We start from the raw sequence: 14,163 nt of genomic DNA on the forward strand, positions 1-14,163 counted from the left end.
TTGTAAAATTATAAAATGACCATGAGAGTCATCAGAGAGTAGGAAACAGGCTGAACTAAAGACGTGAAGCTTGGGTTGCCAGATATCAAACGTACTACAAAACAACAGGCCGTGGAAAGCAATGAAGTGGAGCAGGCGGAGGTAATGTGTTAATTCCTTCTGTCTGCCAACCTAAAAAGCTCCATGAGCAGAAACGTGGTTAAAACACAGTAAATATTGGAGATGCTTTGAAAGATGAAGAAGCTTAAGAGCCCAGAAAGGAACCCAGAGCATCTGTTAATATTTTCACGATGGTCTCATTTTTTAAAACTCATTCCCAGTTGAATCAAAAGGAAACGGGCTTTGTGGGAGGACCCAACAAATGCCAGCACAACAGCAAGGGATACTGAATAATGTGTCTTTATTGAGGAACTCACAGCGCGATATGTCAGGTGAGAGAGAGGGAATAAGCCTGAGTTCAAGACCGGAGAGTCTGTGGCAACCGAACTGGAAAGCAGGGGGACATACTGCCTGGGAAACCTCCAACCGCCAGGGGAAACATGCAGACACAACAGAACCTGAGGCAGAACTCGTGGATCGGGGAAACGAAAAAAGAGCTGAGAGGTTATTTAACCACGGGGCGAGACAAGACGAAGCAGGTTCAGAGGCAGCAGGGTCGGCAACAGGAGACAGTCGCCTTGGACAAAAGTTGCTGGAAAGGACTCGCATGGACTCGAAGACAATCTTGTCAAAGAGTGTCTGGAGGTTGTTGCTTAAATGTACAGGTTTTTGGGATTTACTGAATGAGGACAGTGTGGAGGCGGGAGAAGCCATGGTGACTTGATGAGGAGGCGGGGCTGACGGTGAGTGGAAAGTTACTGGGTTGGCAGGTAAGGGGAAAAGCAAGCAGGGACCAGCGGAAGTGGATTGGTGACACAAAAGAACGAAAATAAGTCATGAACTTTGTATTTTTGGATAATTTATCACAAACATACATCAAAAACATTCCCAACCACAGACAATGCCCATGTTCAACGGATTCGAGTTTGGGGAGGAATCGGCCTGGGTCGAGAACGACTCTTGTGTATTTTGATTGCACTGCAGGGCCAGTTTAAACCGACCATATAGTCAGTGTTACTTAAGTCAACAGTGTTTTCCTTAGTTAGTAGAGCCGCCAGGATATCACATAGCACAGTATTTCCTACAGTTACTACTCGTACTTGCTACTCAACTAATAGTGTTTCGATATTTGTTTTCGAAATACGGTTACACACTTAGTTATGGAGGAGTGTAAAATCAGAAGTTGACACCCTCTCAATCGGGATTTTGCAGAGTGTAATAAAAAAGTGGTCCTTGAAACTGTTTTTTGAGACCACGTTTCCAAAGGATTTGTGGCGGAACTCCACTGCATTTTTACAATGGTTTTGTCTCGGGCTCGACAAAGAGGACATTGGCATTTTATTTCAACGACCGGGAATCCAGAACCACAAACTCCAGGGATATCACACCGTGTTTTCCCCATTAATCAACCTTTGATATCTAATTTTTTCCTACCAAATTTTTCCTACCACACGGCTTTCCTAATGAACTGAAACATATTTTTCTAACACTTAAGGCCGAAGAGTCAAACAATGGTGAGAAAACGCCTGAGACAACAGGTGTCAAAAAGTGGTTCCACAGTCTGTAGTTATAGAGCAAACATCTGCATGGACAGCAGAAAACTAAAGAAGAAAAAGAGATCATGAAACCATAATCAGCTGCAAATCTCCTCCAACAAATCAAACAAAGTATTTTTTAGAAAGCCATTCATTTTAAACAATAAATGATTGTGGACTGGTTTTTGTTACTTAATTAATTTATTTATTGGAACTCCAGTTTTGCTTTTCCAATATTTTGAGCCGGCGGACTGAGAAGCGGGCATAAAAACCCGTGCATTTGCCTGTGGCCGACGTGCTATGTGGGCCATATAAGTCCCGATATATAGTATAGTGATATATATTGAAAAAAATATTGGCGGACCGGCCCATAACAGTAGATCACACAGCCGCAAAACAACTGAACAACAGAACTCGGCAGAGTCGGACAACCACTGGCAAGTGCAGACTAATGTCGAAAAAGTAAAATGGACCATTATTGCAGGCGAGCTGCCTGTTATGGAAAACAAGTGAAGAGGATGTTTTGAGCAGGGTCAAAAATTTGGGGTTCTCAAACTCTTGGCACTCTCTCGTGCACAGATGGTCCGGATTAGTTGTTTCAAAGCGGATTTTCGGTTACTCAGTTTTAATTGCAGGAAAGTCCTTAAAGCAACAGATGTGGTGTGACCTGTACAATACGGTCCAATGATCCTATGGCTGATTGGGTGTTATCACAGCAACTGTAGTTTAGACGCTGACTTAGTTACAAACCTTTAAAAGCATCAGAATAAGGCATAATCACTCATTCAGTTTCCATAAACCGTAAAGTTCATAGTTCCAGCGTAAAGTTAGGTGGTATCAAATATGTTTGGGTGTTTTCTCAGATTACAAAACAGAGAAGTTTGATTTTTGAAGGGGTGTAGACAAAGCCTGTTTTTTTGACGTGTGTAATTACACTGGAGTAACAAGCTGGTTGCAAAATAACCAGAGTTGATAAGAGCGCACGAAGTCAATTTTCGTCTTAATAGCACAGCGAGTTGAGGTTGTTTACTACATTATACAACTGTTTGGGGAATGTTAAAAAAAATCATAACTGTTAAATTAACTGGCTTAGTTTTTCAGACAAAAGTAGTGCAGTAAAAAGTACGTTTCCCTCTGACAATGTGGTGGTGTAGAAGCAAGAAACAGCAGAAAATGGAAATTAACTAAAGGGAACATATTTCTTTTTTTGGCAAAAATCACTTTCCAGATCCTTGAACATCTAATGTTTTTTTAATATCCGTTTGTAATTCCGGTGGCGGTGTTGTTCCCAGTGTTAAAAGCAAACAACCACGTCCTATTTTTGCGATGAGCAGACTGTAATCGGATGTGAAAAGGAGCGCCCCTCAGTATAAATTCCAGGTGTCGTCCCATATTTAGGGCTATTTCTCCTCTTCACAATTCAAACCGCTCGCAAAAAATGTTTGAAGTGGACATTTTTTCTTTCAAAGAAATAAAACCTTCGTCGGCCGCAAGGGTCCTAGTTCATTCTTCAACCACAGCAGAGAAATTTTCCACAACACTAGCGTCATTAGTGATACGAAAAATAACATTTATTCTCATTCACCTTTCTGTTAACAACCGGCACCCCCCCACCCCACCCCCACACTTTTTACTGTCTGTGTCCCCCCGGTTTTGAGGAAAGAGAAACCCCTCGCTATTTTAAGCATGTCTGAAGCAGATCCAGTCCTAGGGAGCTGGGTAGATAAAGAAAACAAAGCTACAATACAATAAGGACAGCATCAGTTCAGGCCACGGATATTGTCCGATTTGAGTGACATGTCAGGCTGCCTGTCCATGCAGGCTTCTAGGACTGAAAGAATTAGCAAGTAGTAACTTTCAGAATTACTTTATTGATGTGTACACACACCTGGCAAATTAAGGTGATTCTGATACTTAGTAAATGAGTACAATGTATATTTATATTTGTGCTCTCAATCATATTTCTCATATTTCTGTTATTGTTTTTCTTCCCTAGACTCCATCTGGCAGCCCTCCACTTCAATGAAAGTGCTGAGCGTCCCTAAGCTACATCAGCTGGAGAGCTAATATTCAGATTGAACTTCCCAACAACAACAACAGCTAAGACAGTGAAAGTAGAACCCACCATCTGTAAGTTTTACAACCTTTTATTAAAAATGGCAATAAGTCAAAGAATGTGCCAACATTCAGGGCGGCGGACGGCGCATCCAGGGGCGCACGGGCGGCCGTGAGGGTGCACGAGAAAAAGTTCGCCTCGGGGGGCGGGGGGTTTTGCCCAGGGCGCAAATGTGGCCAGGACCGGCAATGCCAACATTTATTATACAAGTGAAAAATGGAAAGATAGATAATTTCACAAAGTATATTCATGTTTCTCTCCTATATTGTTTTATAGGTTATGTTGGACCTCATCTTCAAGAAGGCTTTTCTAGATTCTGGCCCATACGTGGATGAGGTGCTGAAGATCCTCATCCCTGAGGATCTTGCAGTCCAGTTTGCAAGACCAGGGAAGCAAGAGGTTGTAACTGGCTACGTGTCTAGGTTTAATCAAGGACCGGTCTGACCCTATGTAGCTTCCTTGAGTGTCTGGGGACTCCATATTCGTTGCACCACACAGCTGAGAAGTACCAGTCTGATTCTGTGGCCGAGAAATCCCCAACTACAGAGCTCCTGTAGGCCTAGTATCTGTAACAGCTAGAACAAAGTGTACGGTTGTGGAGAAAACATGTTGGCGGAGCTTGTATGTTACTGGTGTAAGGGGAATAGCTCAGCAATGTTACATACATTGCTTGCAATTAATTGCATTTATCTAAGTAGCTTTTCAATAGTGAGTACATAAACACACTACGGAGTAGTTAACCAGAGTTCAAACATATAAAAATATATAAAAACACATTACATAAACATACCATTCAGAAATATCTTTTTCTCTCCTCGCTTTTTGGACTTGTTTTGTTGCCTCTTCATGCTCAAAGTCTGACTCTAGTTTAAATATATCCTTTTGCAAAGCAATGTTTTCTCCGGCAGCCACCTCTCTCCCACATAAACTCAGGCAACGTGACGACGTCACTCCCATATGCACTGTTGGTACGTAGGGCAGAAGAGGGGGGCGGAATGAATACTTAAGTACATTTTGCTAATAATCCTTTAGTTCTTGAACTTATAGTAATTTTAAAAGTAAGACTTTTACTTGAAACATTCTGACAGAGGGATATTGCTATTTTTACTTAAGTAAAGTCACGACCTCTGCAGACTATGTCTGAATTCAAACGGACCATTACTGCAGGCGAGCTGCCGTTATAAAAAAGTGAAGAGGATTGTTTGAGCAGGGTCAAATAATTTGCGGTTCATAAACTCTTGCAACTCTCTCTTGCACAGATGTCCGGTTATGTTTCAACAGCTGGATGTTCGTTACTCAAGTTTTAATTGCAGAAAGTCCTTAAAGCAACATTGTGTGTGACCTGTACAATACTGGTCATGATCTTATGGCTGATTGGTGTTATCACAGCAACTTTAGTTATCGCTGACTTATTACAAACTTTAGCAATCAGAATAAGGCATAATCACTCATTCAGTTCCATAACACCTTAAAGTTCATAGTTCACGGTAAAGTTAGGTGTGTATCAAATATGTTTGGGTGTTTCTAGATTACAAAACAGAGAAGTTGCATTTTTGATGGGTGTGATGATGGGTGTCTTATTCACAAGAAGGGAAGTGAAATGCAGAAATTTGTGTGATGTGATTGGATATTGCTGAAGAGGAGTATGAGGAGTTTTGATTGGTTGGAGGTGAAGAAAGAGATGTATGTAAAGAGCACAGGTGGAAGCCTTTTCATCGAATCATCAGAGTCCATGAAGAAAGTGCTCGCTCTGTCAGGATCTCCAGGTAACACATTTCATTTCTTTGGTACTTTAATTTCTGTGTCCTGCTCTCTGTTACTTCAGTATTTCAGCATACTGTCAGCATTTTTAAAGTTTTTAATGTATGTGGTTAAAATTCACAGTTATCCCAATGATGTATTTCAGGGGTAGTCAATTATGGTTTCAGGAGGTTCGGATAATAATGCTCACGTTCAGGTTCCGCAGCATCATCATGTTTAAGTTGCATTATAATTTAGTTTACATTACAATTATTTTATATATATTGAAGCAGCATTGTCATTGTATCAACATCTGCACTGTGTGAAGTCAATGACTCAAATCAAACAATGAAAGCTCTGTTAATTTTTACCATTTCAATTCCTTCTGAATCTCCTTTGTCACATTCAACATTATTATCGCTCCTCCACAATTCTAATATGATTAATTTCCAACAGAATAAGAAGTCTATATTTTTTCTGTCTGTTCTAACCAGAATGATGAATCTCTGTGTTTTCCTCGTGCTGCTCCTCCTGGGGACGTGCTCAGCTGCCACTTATGGTAAGTATGATCTGAGTGTATGCGTGACATCAGTCTCATGAATTTCTTTCTATTGTGTAATAATGTACAATGTGTAAATACTAGAAACACAGTGACATGGATGTAGGTCTGGAGTTGTGGTGGAAAGTTACTTTCTGCCAGCATTAGTTGTATTGTGTTGAGTGTTGTCATTTGAAACACTGATATCAGCTGAATATTTCACAAATAAACCGTTACAGTTGTTAAATGTATTTCAACTTTGTCATTCACAGAAAATGTGGCTCTGCGTGGAAAAGCGACTCAGTCCGACCGTTATAATGACGCATTTGGAGCTGCCTCCAATGCCATAGATGGAAACCGTGACAACAACTACTACGATGGATCATGCACTTGCACAAGTGGAAAGTCCAACCCCTGGTGGAGAGTGGACCTGCTGGACTCCTACATCATCACCTCCATCACCATCTATAACAGAGGAGACAAACATCCGGCAAGGATCAACGGGCTGAAGATCCACATCGGCAACTCTTTGGAACACAATGGCTTGAATAACCCATTGTGAGTAAAAAAAAGCATCTTCCTCATCATCATCATCCTCATCTCCCCTCTGCCCCTGTTTAGCCCCGGTTGGCTCCTTGCATCCCGGGGCTGAGTCAGTTACAGCCACACTGCTGACCAAGCTAACGACAGTTAGCCGTTTACAACTTATCAATCTTTCCATCAGGACAGTCTGTGAATCATTTCAGTCGTGTAACGTTATTCCCTGTTCATCTCAGAGGCTGTACTGCTTTCTCTTTCTTTTAGGGTTGGTCAAATTGTTGACCTTTGTGGCAAGCCAACCTTCACCAAGACCTTCACTCCTCATGTGGAGGGACGTTATGTGACTTTGGTTCTACCTGGTTCAACTCCAGATTCAAAGAAGTACCTCACACTCTGTGAAGTGGAAGTCTACGGGTACCGTGCCAAAACTGGTGAGAACTTGAGCTTTTACATAAATAAATGTGAACACTATGCAGAAAGTCTCACTTTATCTAAAGGCAAGACATTATGATAGAAACAATTACATGAATGATAAGAATCGTATTATGAAGGGTGGTTAATCCTGCCTTCTTATAAGAGTCATAGGAGAATTAATAAAACCTACAACATATCATGGTTTTGTTGTCATGATAACCTCAAAGAGGTCCAGGTCTCAATGCTGATTTTTGTGTTTCATTGTCAGGAGAGAACTTGGCGCTCCAAGAAAACGCCACACTCGCTGCCATCGATGGGAATGACGACCGCAAGTGAACACGGCCCCTGAGTTCCTGAGTCTATGTGAGGTGGAGGTGTACGGCTCTCGTCTGGATTAGGTCTTGTCTTGTGATATGATGTAGTTACTAGTGGCACAATTTGTGTCCAGTCACATCGATTACAATGAAACCATTAAATTGAATTAAATCAGCATAAAAAAAAGTCTACTGTCCTTTTCATGTTCATCTCTATTGGTCTATGCATTGCTAATGTTAACAGCCATCATAAGTACACTCAATTTATTATCAAAATGGGACATAAACTCTGTCCATATAGCTGAGCGACCTCAGTTATATATTAGATTAGATATAATTTATTCATCCCACCACAGGGAAATTCACTTGTTACAGCAGCAAGATATAGAAACAAAAGTAGAAGAGGCCAAAACAAAAAAAAAAAAAAACAAAAAACAGACAAATATCTAAACTACACAATAACCACGAAAAAGTACTGACAAGTACTGAGGATGAGAGTGACATGATATATAGAGTATTGTAGTGTAAAGTGACCATAGTGTAAGTAATCTTGCAAAGAAAGTGACCATAATATAAATACAGTGAACCCTCGTTTATCGCGGGGGATACGTTCCAAAAATAACCCGCGATAGGTGAAATCCGCGAAGTGAGTTTTACAATTATTATACATGTTTTAAGGCCGTAAAACCCCTAACCACACACTTTTATACACCTTTTTACACACATTTTGTACAGTACTCCCTTAAACAGGACACAGAACACATGTGCGGTTCTCCCTTAGCCAATCAGGACGCAGAACACAATGCGCGTTCATACTGTACAGTACGCTGTAAAAAAAAAGAAAGCATGCAAAATGAGACTGAAAAAAATCTGCGAAACAGCGAGTCCGCGAAAAGTGAACCGCGATATAGCGAGGGATCACTGTAATAGTATTATTGCAAGAAATATAGTACAATATAGTTACATATTATAAGAACCATGACTATGAACATTTGTCTGTGCTTTCAGTGTTCATGTCAGATATTTACTGTTTTAAATTATAAAATGACCATGAAATGTCATCAGAGATTAAGGAAACATGCTGAACTGAAATACGTGCTGCTTGGGTTGCCAGATATCAAACGTACTAGAGCTGTAGAAGCAAATGAAGTGGATCAGCAGAGGTAATGTTAGATTCTGCCAAGCTAAAAGGCTCCATGAGCAGAAACGTGGTAAAACACGGTAAATATTGGAGATGCTTTGAAAGATGAAGACAGCTTAGAGCCCAGAAGGACCCAGAGCATCTGTTCAATATTTCACTATGTCTCATTTTAAAAGTCATTTCCAGTGAATCAAAAGACAGAAAATAAAGTCATGAATTTTGTTTTTTGGATAATTTAGGCTGTCATAAATAATCAAAAACATACATCGAAACATTCCCACACACTGCCCATGTCAACACTTCGAGTCTGGGGAGGATCGGCTGGGTCGAGACGACTCTTGTGTATTTTGAATTTGCACTGCAGTGCCAATTTTTAATAACCAGATATCAGTGTTACATGTAAAGTTACACATTGTTCCTTGAGCCTGCAGATATCCATAGTGTGAGAATGTGTACTAAGGTTCAATCATATATTGTGTGTTAAGTGTTAATTGGTGTGTGTGTGTGTTAATTCTTTTGTGTGTGTTAATTCTTTTATGTGTGTGTTAATTCTTTTGTGTGTGTTAATTCTTTTGTGTGTGTTAATTCTTTTGTGTGTGTTAATTCTTTTGTGTGAACAACAAGTTAGTATAATGATGTGCGTGTATTGCAAAATGTTGAAGGGTAGGGGGCAGTTGAAAGGATCATGTGCACTTACATGTGAGAAGAAAGCAGTCTAACTGTCAGTTATGCAAACCACACTTAATCTCAATAACGCTCCGCTCAGCTTGCTATATCTTGTTTTACCATATATGCAGTGAAACATGCATTAATCTACACTCTACTGAAAGGTAACGCCTGCTTTTGTGTGTTTAATAAAACGAGCCAGAACTGTTGGAGTTCAGAACTCAGCTGGGTGCGATGGTGAACGGACTGTGGAGTCTGTCAAAGCTGTGTTCTCCCTCTTGCAACAGGTGAAACTGAAGTACTTGTCTTTGTCTTCTTTAAACTCAATATCTCTCTGCTATACATCAGGTCTACAGAAAGTCATGATCTTATGGCTGATTGGTGTTATCACAGCAACTTTAGTTATCGCTGACTTATTATAAACTGTAGCAATCAGAATAAGGCATAATCACTCATTCAGTTCCATAACACCTTAAAGTTCATATTTCACGGTAAAGTTAGGTGTGTAGTCAAATATGTTTGCGGATTCTCAGATTACAAAACAGAGAAGTTGCATTTTTGATGGGTGTGAGACATAAGCCTGTTTGACTTAACAAGCTGTTGCAAAATAACCAGAGTTGATGAGAGCGCATTAACTGCAAATTATTCGTCTTAATATCACAGCTGGTTGAGGTTGTTTACTACATTATACACTGTTGGGGAATGTTAAATCATAACTTGTAAATTAACTGCTAGTTTTCAGACAAAAGTAGTGCAGTAAAAAGTATGTTTCCCTCTGACATGTGGTGGTGTAGAAGCATGAAACAGCATAAAATGGAAATTACCTTAAAGGGGACATATTCTGCAAAAATCACTTTTCCAGCTCTTTAACACTAATGTTTTTAATTCCGGTGCGTACAAACCCCCCAGTGTTAAAAACAACAACCGCGTCCATTTTACGTGAGCAGCTGTATCTGCAGCCCCGTCTTGCAGCTTGTCTCTGAGTGCACCAGTCAGATTCCACTCCGGTTGGGATGTAAAAAGCTTTTAGACCCACTTCCTGATCTCTCCAGCAGAGGCCAACACCCAGTCTCCACCCGCCACGCCCCACGGTGCAAAGCTCAGGTGAAGCTCCGACAGTTGGGCGAGGCTCAGACCTAGGCATGCTCGTTGCTCTGTTGTTGGCAGCACTGGAGTAAAACATAGCAACGGGGGGCCGGCGCCAATACTTGCAGCAGACAGAAAGGGCCGCGCTGATGGGCGTCTCCTTGAGCAGACAAAGGGATGTGAAAGGAGTCGCCCCTCAGGTAGAAATATCTAGGTGTCCCCATATTTTAGGGTCTTTTCTCCATCTTTCACCGCTCGCATGTTGAACTGACCTTTTCTTTGCAAAGAAAATAAAAACCTTGTCGGCCGGCAGAAGTCTCTAATTCATTCTTCACCAGCAGCAGAGAAATTTCCACAACAGTAGTTGTCATTAGTGATACGAAAATAATAGAATAGAATAGATAGAATAGATCTTTATTGTCATTGTCACAGGTACAACGAAATTGAAAGTGCTTCTAGTCAGTCAGTGCAACATAATTAAAAACATAACGTTAAAATGACTAGTACATGTAAAAATAACTAGAATAAATAAGAGTAAAAATACCTGAGACATTAAAATGTACTAAAATAAATAAAATTAAACATATGCTAAAATCAAAATAAATACTAAATATGCTAAAAGGAGCATACACACAATAAGTAAAACAATAAAACAACGTGCACATCATTTTTTGGCAGCATTTAAAATGACTATTGCATTTGGATAAAAACTGTGTTTAAATCTATTTGTCCTTGCACCAATGGCCCTGTATCGTTTGCCTGACAGCAGCATTACAAACAGGGGGTGACCAGGGTGTGAAGTGTCCCTTATGATGTTCTGGGCTTTCTTCAGACAACGGGGTCTGTGTAGGTCTTCCAGTGCTGGGAGAGGGCAGCCGACAGTCCTTTGGGCGTTGTTGATGACCCTCTGGAGCATTTTTCTCTGAGCCACTGTACTGCTGGTGTACCAAATGCATACGCAGTAGTTGAGTATGCTTTCGATGGAGGCTCGGTAGAAGGACACCAGCAGTCTTTGTGTGATGTTATTCTTCCTGAGTATTCTCAGGAAGTACATTCTTTAGTAGCTCAGAGGTGTAATAACAGAAAAATGGGAGAAGATGATTGAGAGCACAAATATAAATCTACATATGTACCTCATTCACTAAGTCTCAGGAACCACCTTTAATTTGGCCAGGTGTGTGTACACACACACACTAACTGTCCAAAAACATATATTGAGAGCAAACAACATTGTAAAACAGAGTCAGATTTTTTTCCTTGTTGTACACACACCTGGCCAATAAAGTGATTCTGAAAGTTACTACTTGCTAATTCTTTCAGTCCTAGAAGATCTTCATGGACAGGCGCCTGACATGTCACTAAAAATCTGGACAATAATCGTGGACTCTGAACAGTATTCTTTTTGTTTGTTTTGTCTCATCGTTGTTGGGCGAATAAGATTACAAAGCCGAAAAATCACTACTCAGTATCGGCATAAGGCCATTGTGGGGGTGTACAGTTGTAACCCCAAGAGTTTCCCCGCCCTGCAACAAAAATCCCGGCGTGAAATAGCGGAGAGGCGTTCCGGCTCTCCGTGGATCACCATCCACTGGGAGGATGGCGAGGGGCCGTAGAGGAGAGGAAGCAAAAAGCGCTGGGAGCCCTCGCTAGCTAGGCTACGGAGGCGGGCCACTGACTGAACCACCGCTCCCCAGCTATACCTCTCGAATACCAGATCTCTGGCGAAACAAGATGGATGAGCTGAGGTACAGACGGAGTCGTGGGTGAACAACTACGTCAAGGATGTATTGATTTTGGTAAATCACTGAGACCTGGCTCCACAAACACACATCCCGGACTCTTTTGCTATTGCATTGCTATCAGGTACACTACACAGCGGAATGATCGTTACAGTGAACCTCCGTACGACCGAGGAGGGGGCTCTGTGTGTACGTCAACAGCTGGTTGTACCGGGACACAGAAAAAACAAAAAAAACTGATATGGAGAGTCACTGTTCACCAGACGTGGAATACCCGACTTGTTAAATGCAAGTCCATTACCTTCCGAGAGCGTTCACTGTTTCTAATAACAGCTGTGTATATCCCACCGACGCTAGATGCTAAATCAAGCTATCGTACCTTTTGCTTTACAAACATTAGCAACAAGCAGGAGATTGTACCCGGACGCTGTGCAGATTTCTAGCAGGGGATTACAATTCATGTGGATTAAAAGCGGCAGACTCCCAGTTTCCACCAGCATGTAATGTGTTGCTACTAGGGGAGACAAAAACTTGGACAAGTGTACTCGAACATCAAACAGGGCTTCAGGCGCCAGGGACCATACCAAACCTGGTCAGGTCCGACAACCTGTCCTTCTTTTAATCCCTGCATATGCCCCCCTCAAGAAATCTGCCCCAACCTCACTAAGACTGTTACCATCTGGCCAGATGGGGGCCTTCCCAGCAGCTACAGGACTGTCTTTGCTTACGCCAACTGGGAGGTTTTGAAAAAACATTCAGAACCTGGACTTGTCACGGTACAGTGTACTGTGCTATCTCAAGAAACTGCATAGACACTGTCACAGTGGTCAAACACAGCGGGCTCTACCCCAACCAGACAGCCCCTGGATGACCGGGAAAGGTGCAAGAAGACGAAGCTACTGAGGGAGAGGGAGGAACACGGCCTTCAGGTCCGGCAACGGACCTCTACAGCACAAGCCCGAGCCAACCTGAAGAGCGCATGTAAGGCGGCCCAAGCAGACTACAAGTAGGAGGACTCTGAGAACACCCTGGACAGTAACAACGAGATCCGGCAGTGTTGGCAGTGGCGTCCAGCAGCTCACCAACTCAGAACCAACCGTGGAAGCGCTGATTGTGTACCTGCGTTGGCCAGAGGAGCTGAACGCGTCTTCTTTCTCGGTTCGATTGTCACAGCACCAGTTGGAGCACAGCTAACCACACACAGCCCACACACACAACCCCTCACGCTTAGGAACAGGAAGTTGAGGGCGCACCCGCGGCGGTGATCAATGAAGCGGCTGGTCCGGATTGCGTTCCCATGACGGTGTGCTGAGGAGTTGTTGCAACCGCGTGACGGAGTCTTCAAAAGGATCTTAAAACCCATCCCTGGCCAGGTCCTCTGTTCCACCTCTGATCCTGGAGGTCCCCACCATAGCTACCCTGCCCCAAAAAGCCAAACTCACAGCCTGCAACGAACTACAACAGACCGTGGGGCACTCACTCCAGTGGTCCATGTAATTGCATTGAGAAACGGGTTCGCAGTCATCATAACACAGACCCTGCCCCGCAGCCAGTGTCCAACCGAGTTTGCCTTACAGAGCGAAGCAGATCCACGGGACGAGCAGTGCAAACAGCACTCCATGCTGCACTTCACCACTTGAGCAGCAGGGGAGCTATTTGGATGCTTCTTGCGTGGTGATTGAAGACGAGCTCAGCTTCAAACACCATCCATAGTCCAACAAGCTGGCGTCAAGCTGGGGACCCTCGGCTGCTCCCCTAGGCCACATCAGTGCTTCAGCAGCTTTCCGTACTGGACGCCAGGACAAGAGATCAGAGTGGGTCACCATACAGTCACGGCCTTAGCCTCAGCCACTGGCTTCCCCCCAGGGCCTGTGTGTTGGACCCCTGCTGTTCTCCGTCATGGAACAGCCATGACTGAAACCCCTGTCCTCACAGCAAACACCATGTGTGAAGTTTGCAGCCGACGACACCCACGCAGTGGTGGGCTAATGCTCCGCGGGCGGGATGGAGGGTGAGTCCGCTCTATAAGAGAAGAGGGGAGCGCTGTTGGCTTGGAGCGACAGCCAACAACCGATCATTCTGCAATACTGCAAAAACCAAAAGAACTCTAATGACTACAGTGAGGAAGAAAGACTTTGTGGTCCCACCGCTGCTCATCAACGGGGACAGTGTGGAGAGGGTGGCAGATTCTGCTACCTGGGAGTCCACTACAGGACGTCTTTCCTGGAGCGTGAA

At 42.8% G+C, this 14,163-nt stretch overlaps 1 protein-coding gene across 2 annotated transcripts in view; it reads left to right on the forward strand.

Annotated features, from left to right (window-relative positions):
• LOC109142099 (fucolectin-like) overlaps positions 1–7,469 on the forward strand; it is a 21,854-nt gene extending 14,385 nt beyond the window's left edge. Inside the window, exons 1-5 of one of the 2 annotated variants that reach the window (XM_027287507.1) lie at positions 5,185–5,516; positions 5,985–6,049; positions 6,301–6,586; positions 6,833–6,999; positions 7,251–7,469. In XM_027287507.1, coding sequence (XP_027143308.1) covers positions 5,986–6,049; positions 6,301–6,586; positions 6,833–6,999; positions 7,251–7,318 — 585 coding nt within the window. In that variant the 5' untranslated portion in view covers positions 5,185–5,516; position 5,985 and the 3' untranslated portion in view covers positions 7,319–7,469. Of the gene's footprint in view, positions 1–5,184; positions 5,517–5,984; positions 6,050–6,300; positions 6,587–6,832; positions 7,000–7,250 lie in introns of those variants that run through there. The other variant, XM_027287506.1, reaches the window with a different exon arrangement.
• The last annotated feature ends 6,694 nt before the right edge of the window (positions 7,470–14,163 follow it).

This window comes from Larimichthys crocea, chromosome XIII (genome assembly GCF_000972845.2).
Source record: "Larimichthys crocea isolate SSNF chromosome XIII, L_crocea_2.0, whole genome shotgun sequence".
NCBI lineage: Eukaryota > Metazoa > Chordata > Actinopteri > Sciaenidae > Larimichthys > Larimichthys crocea.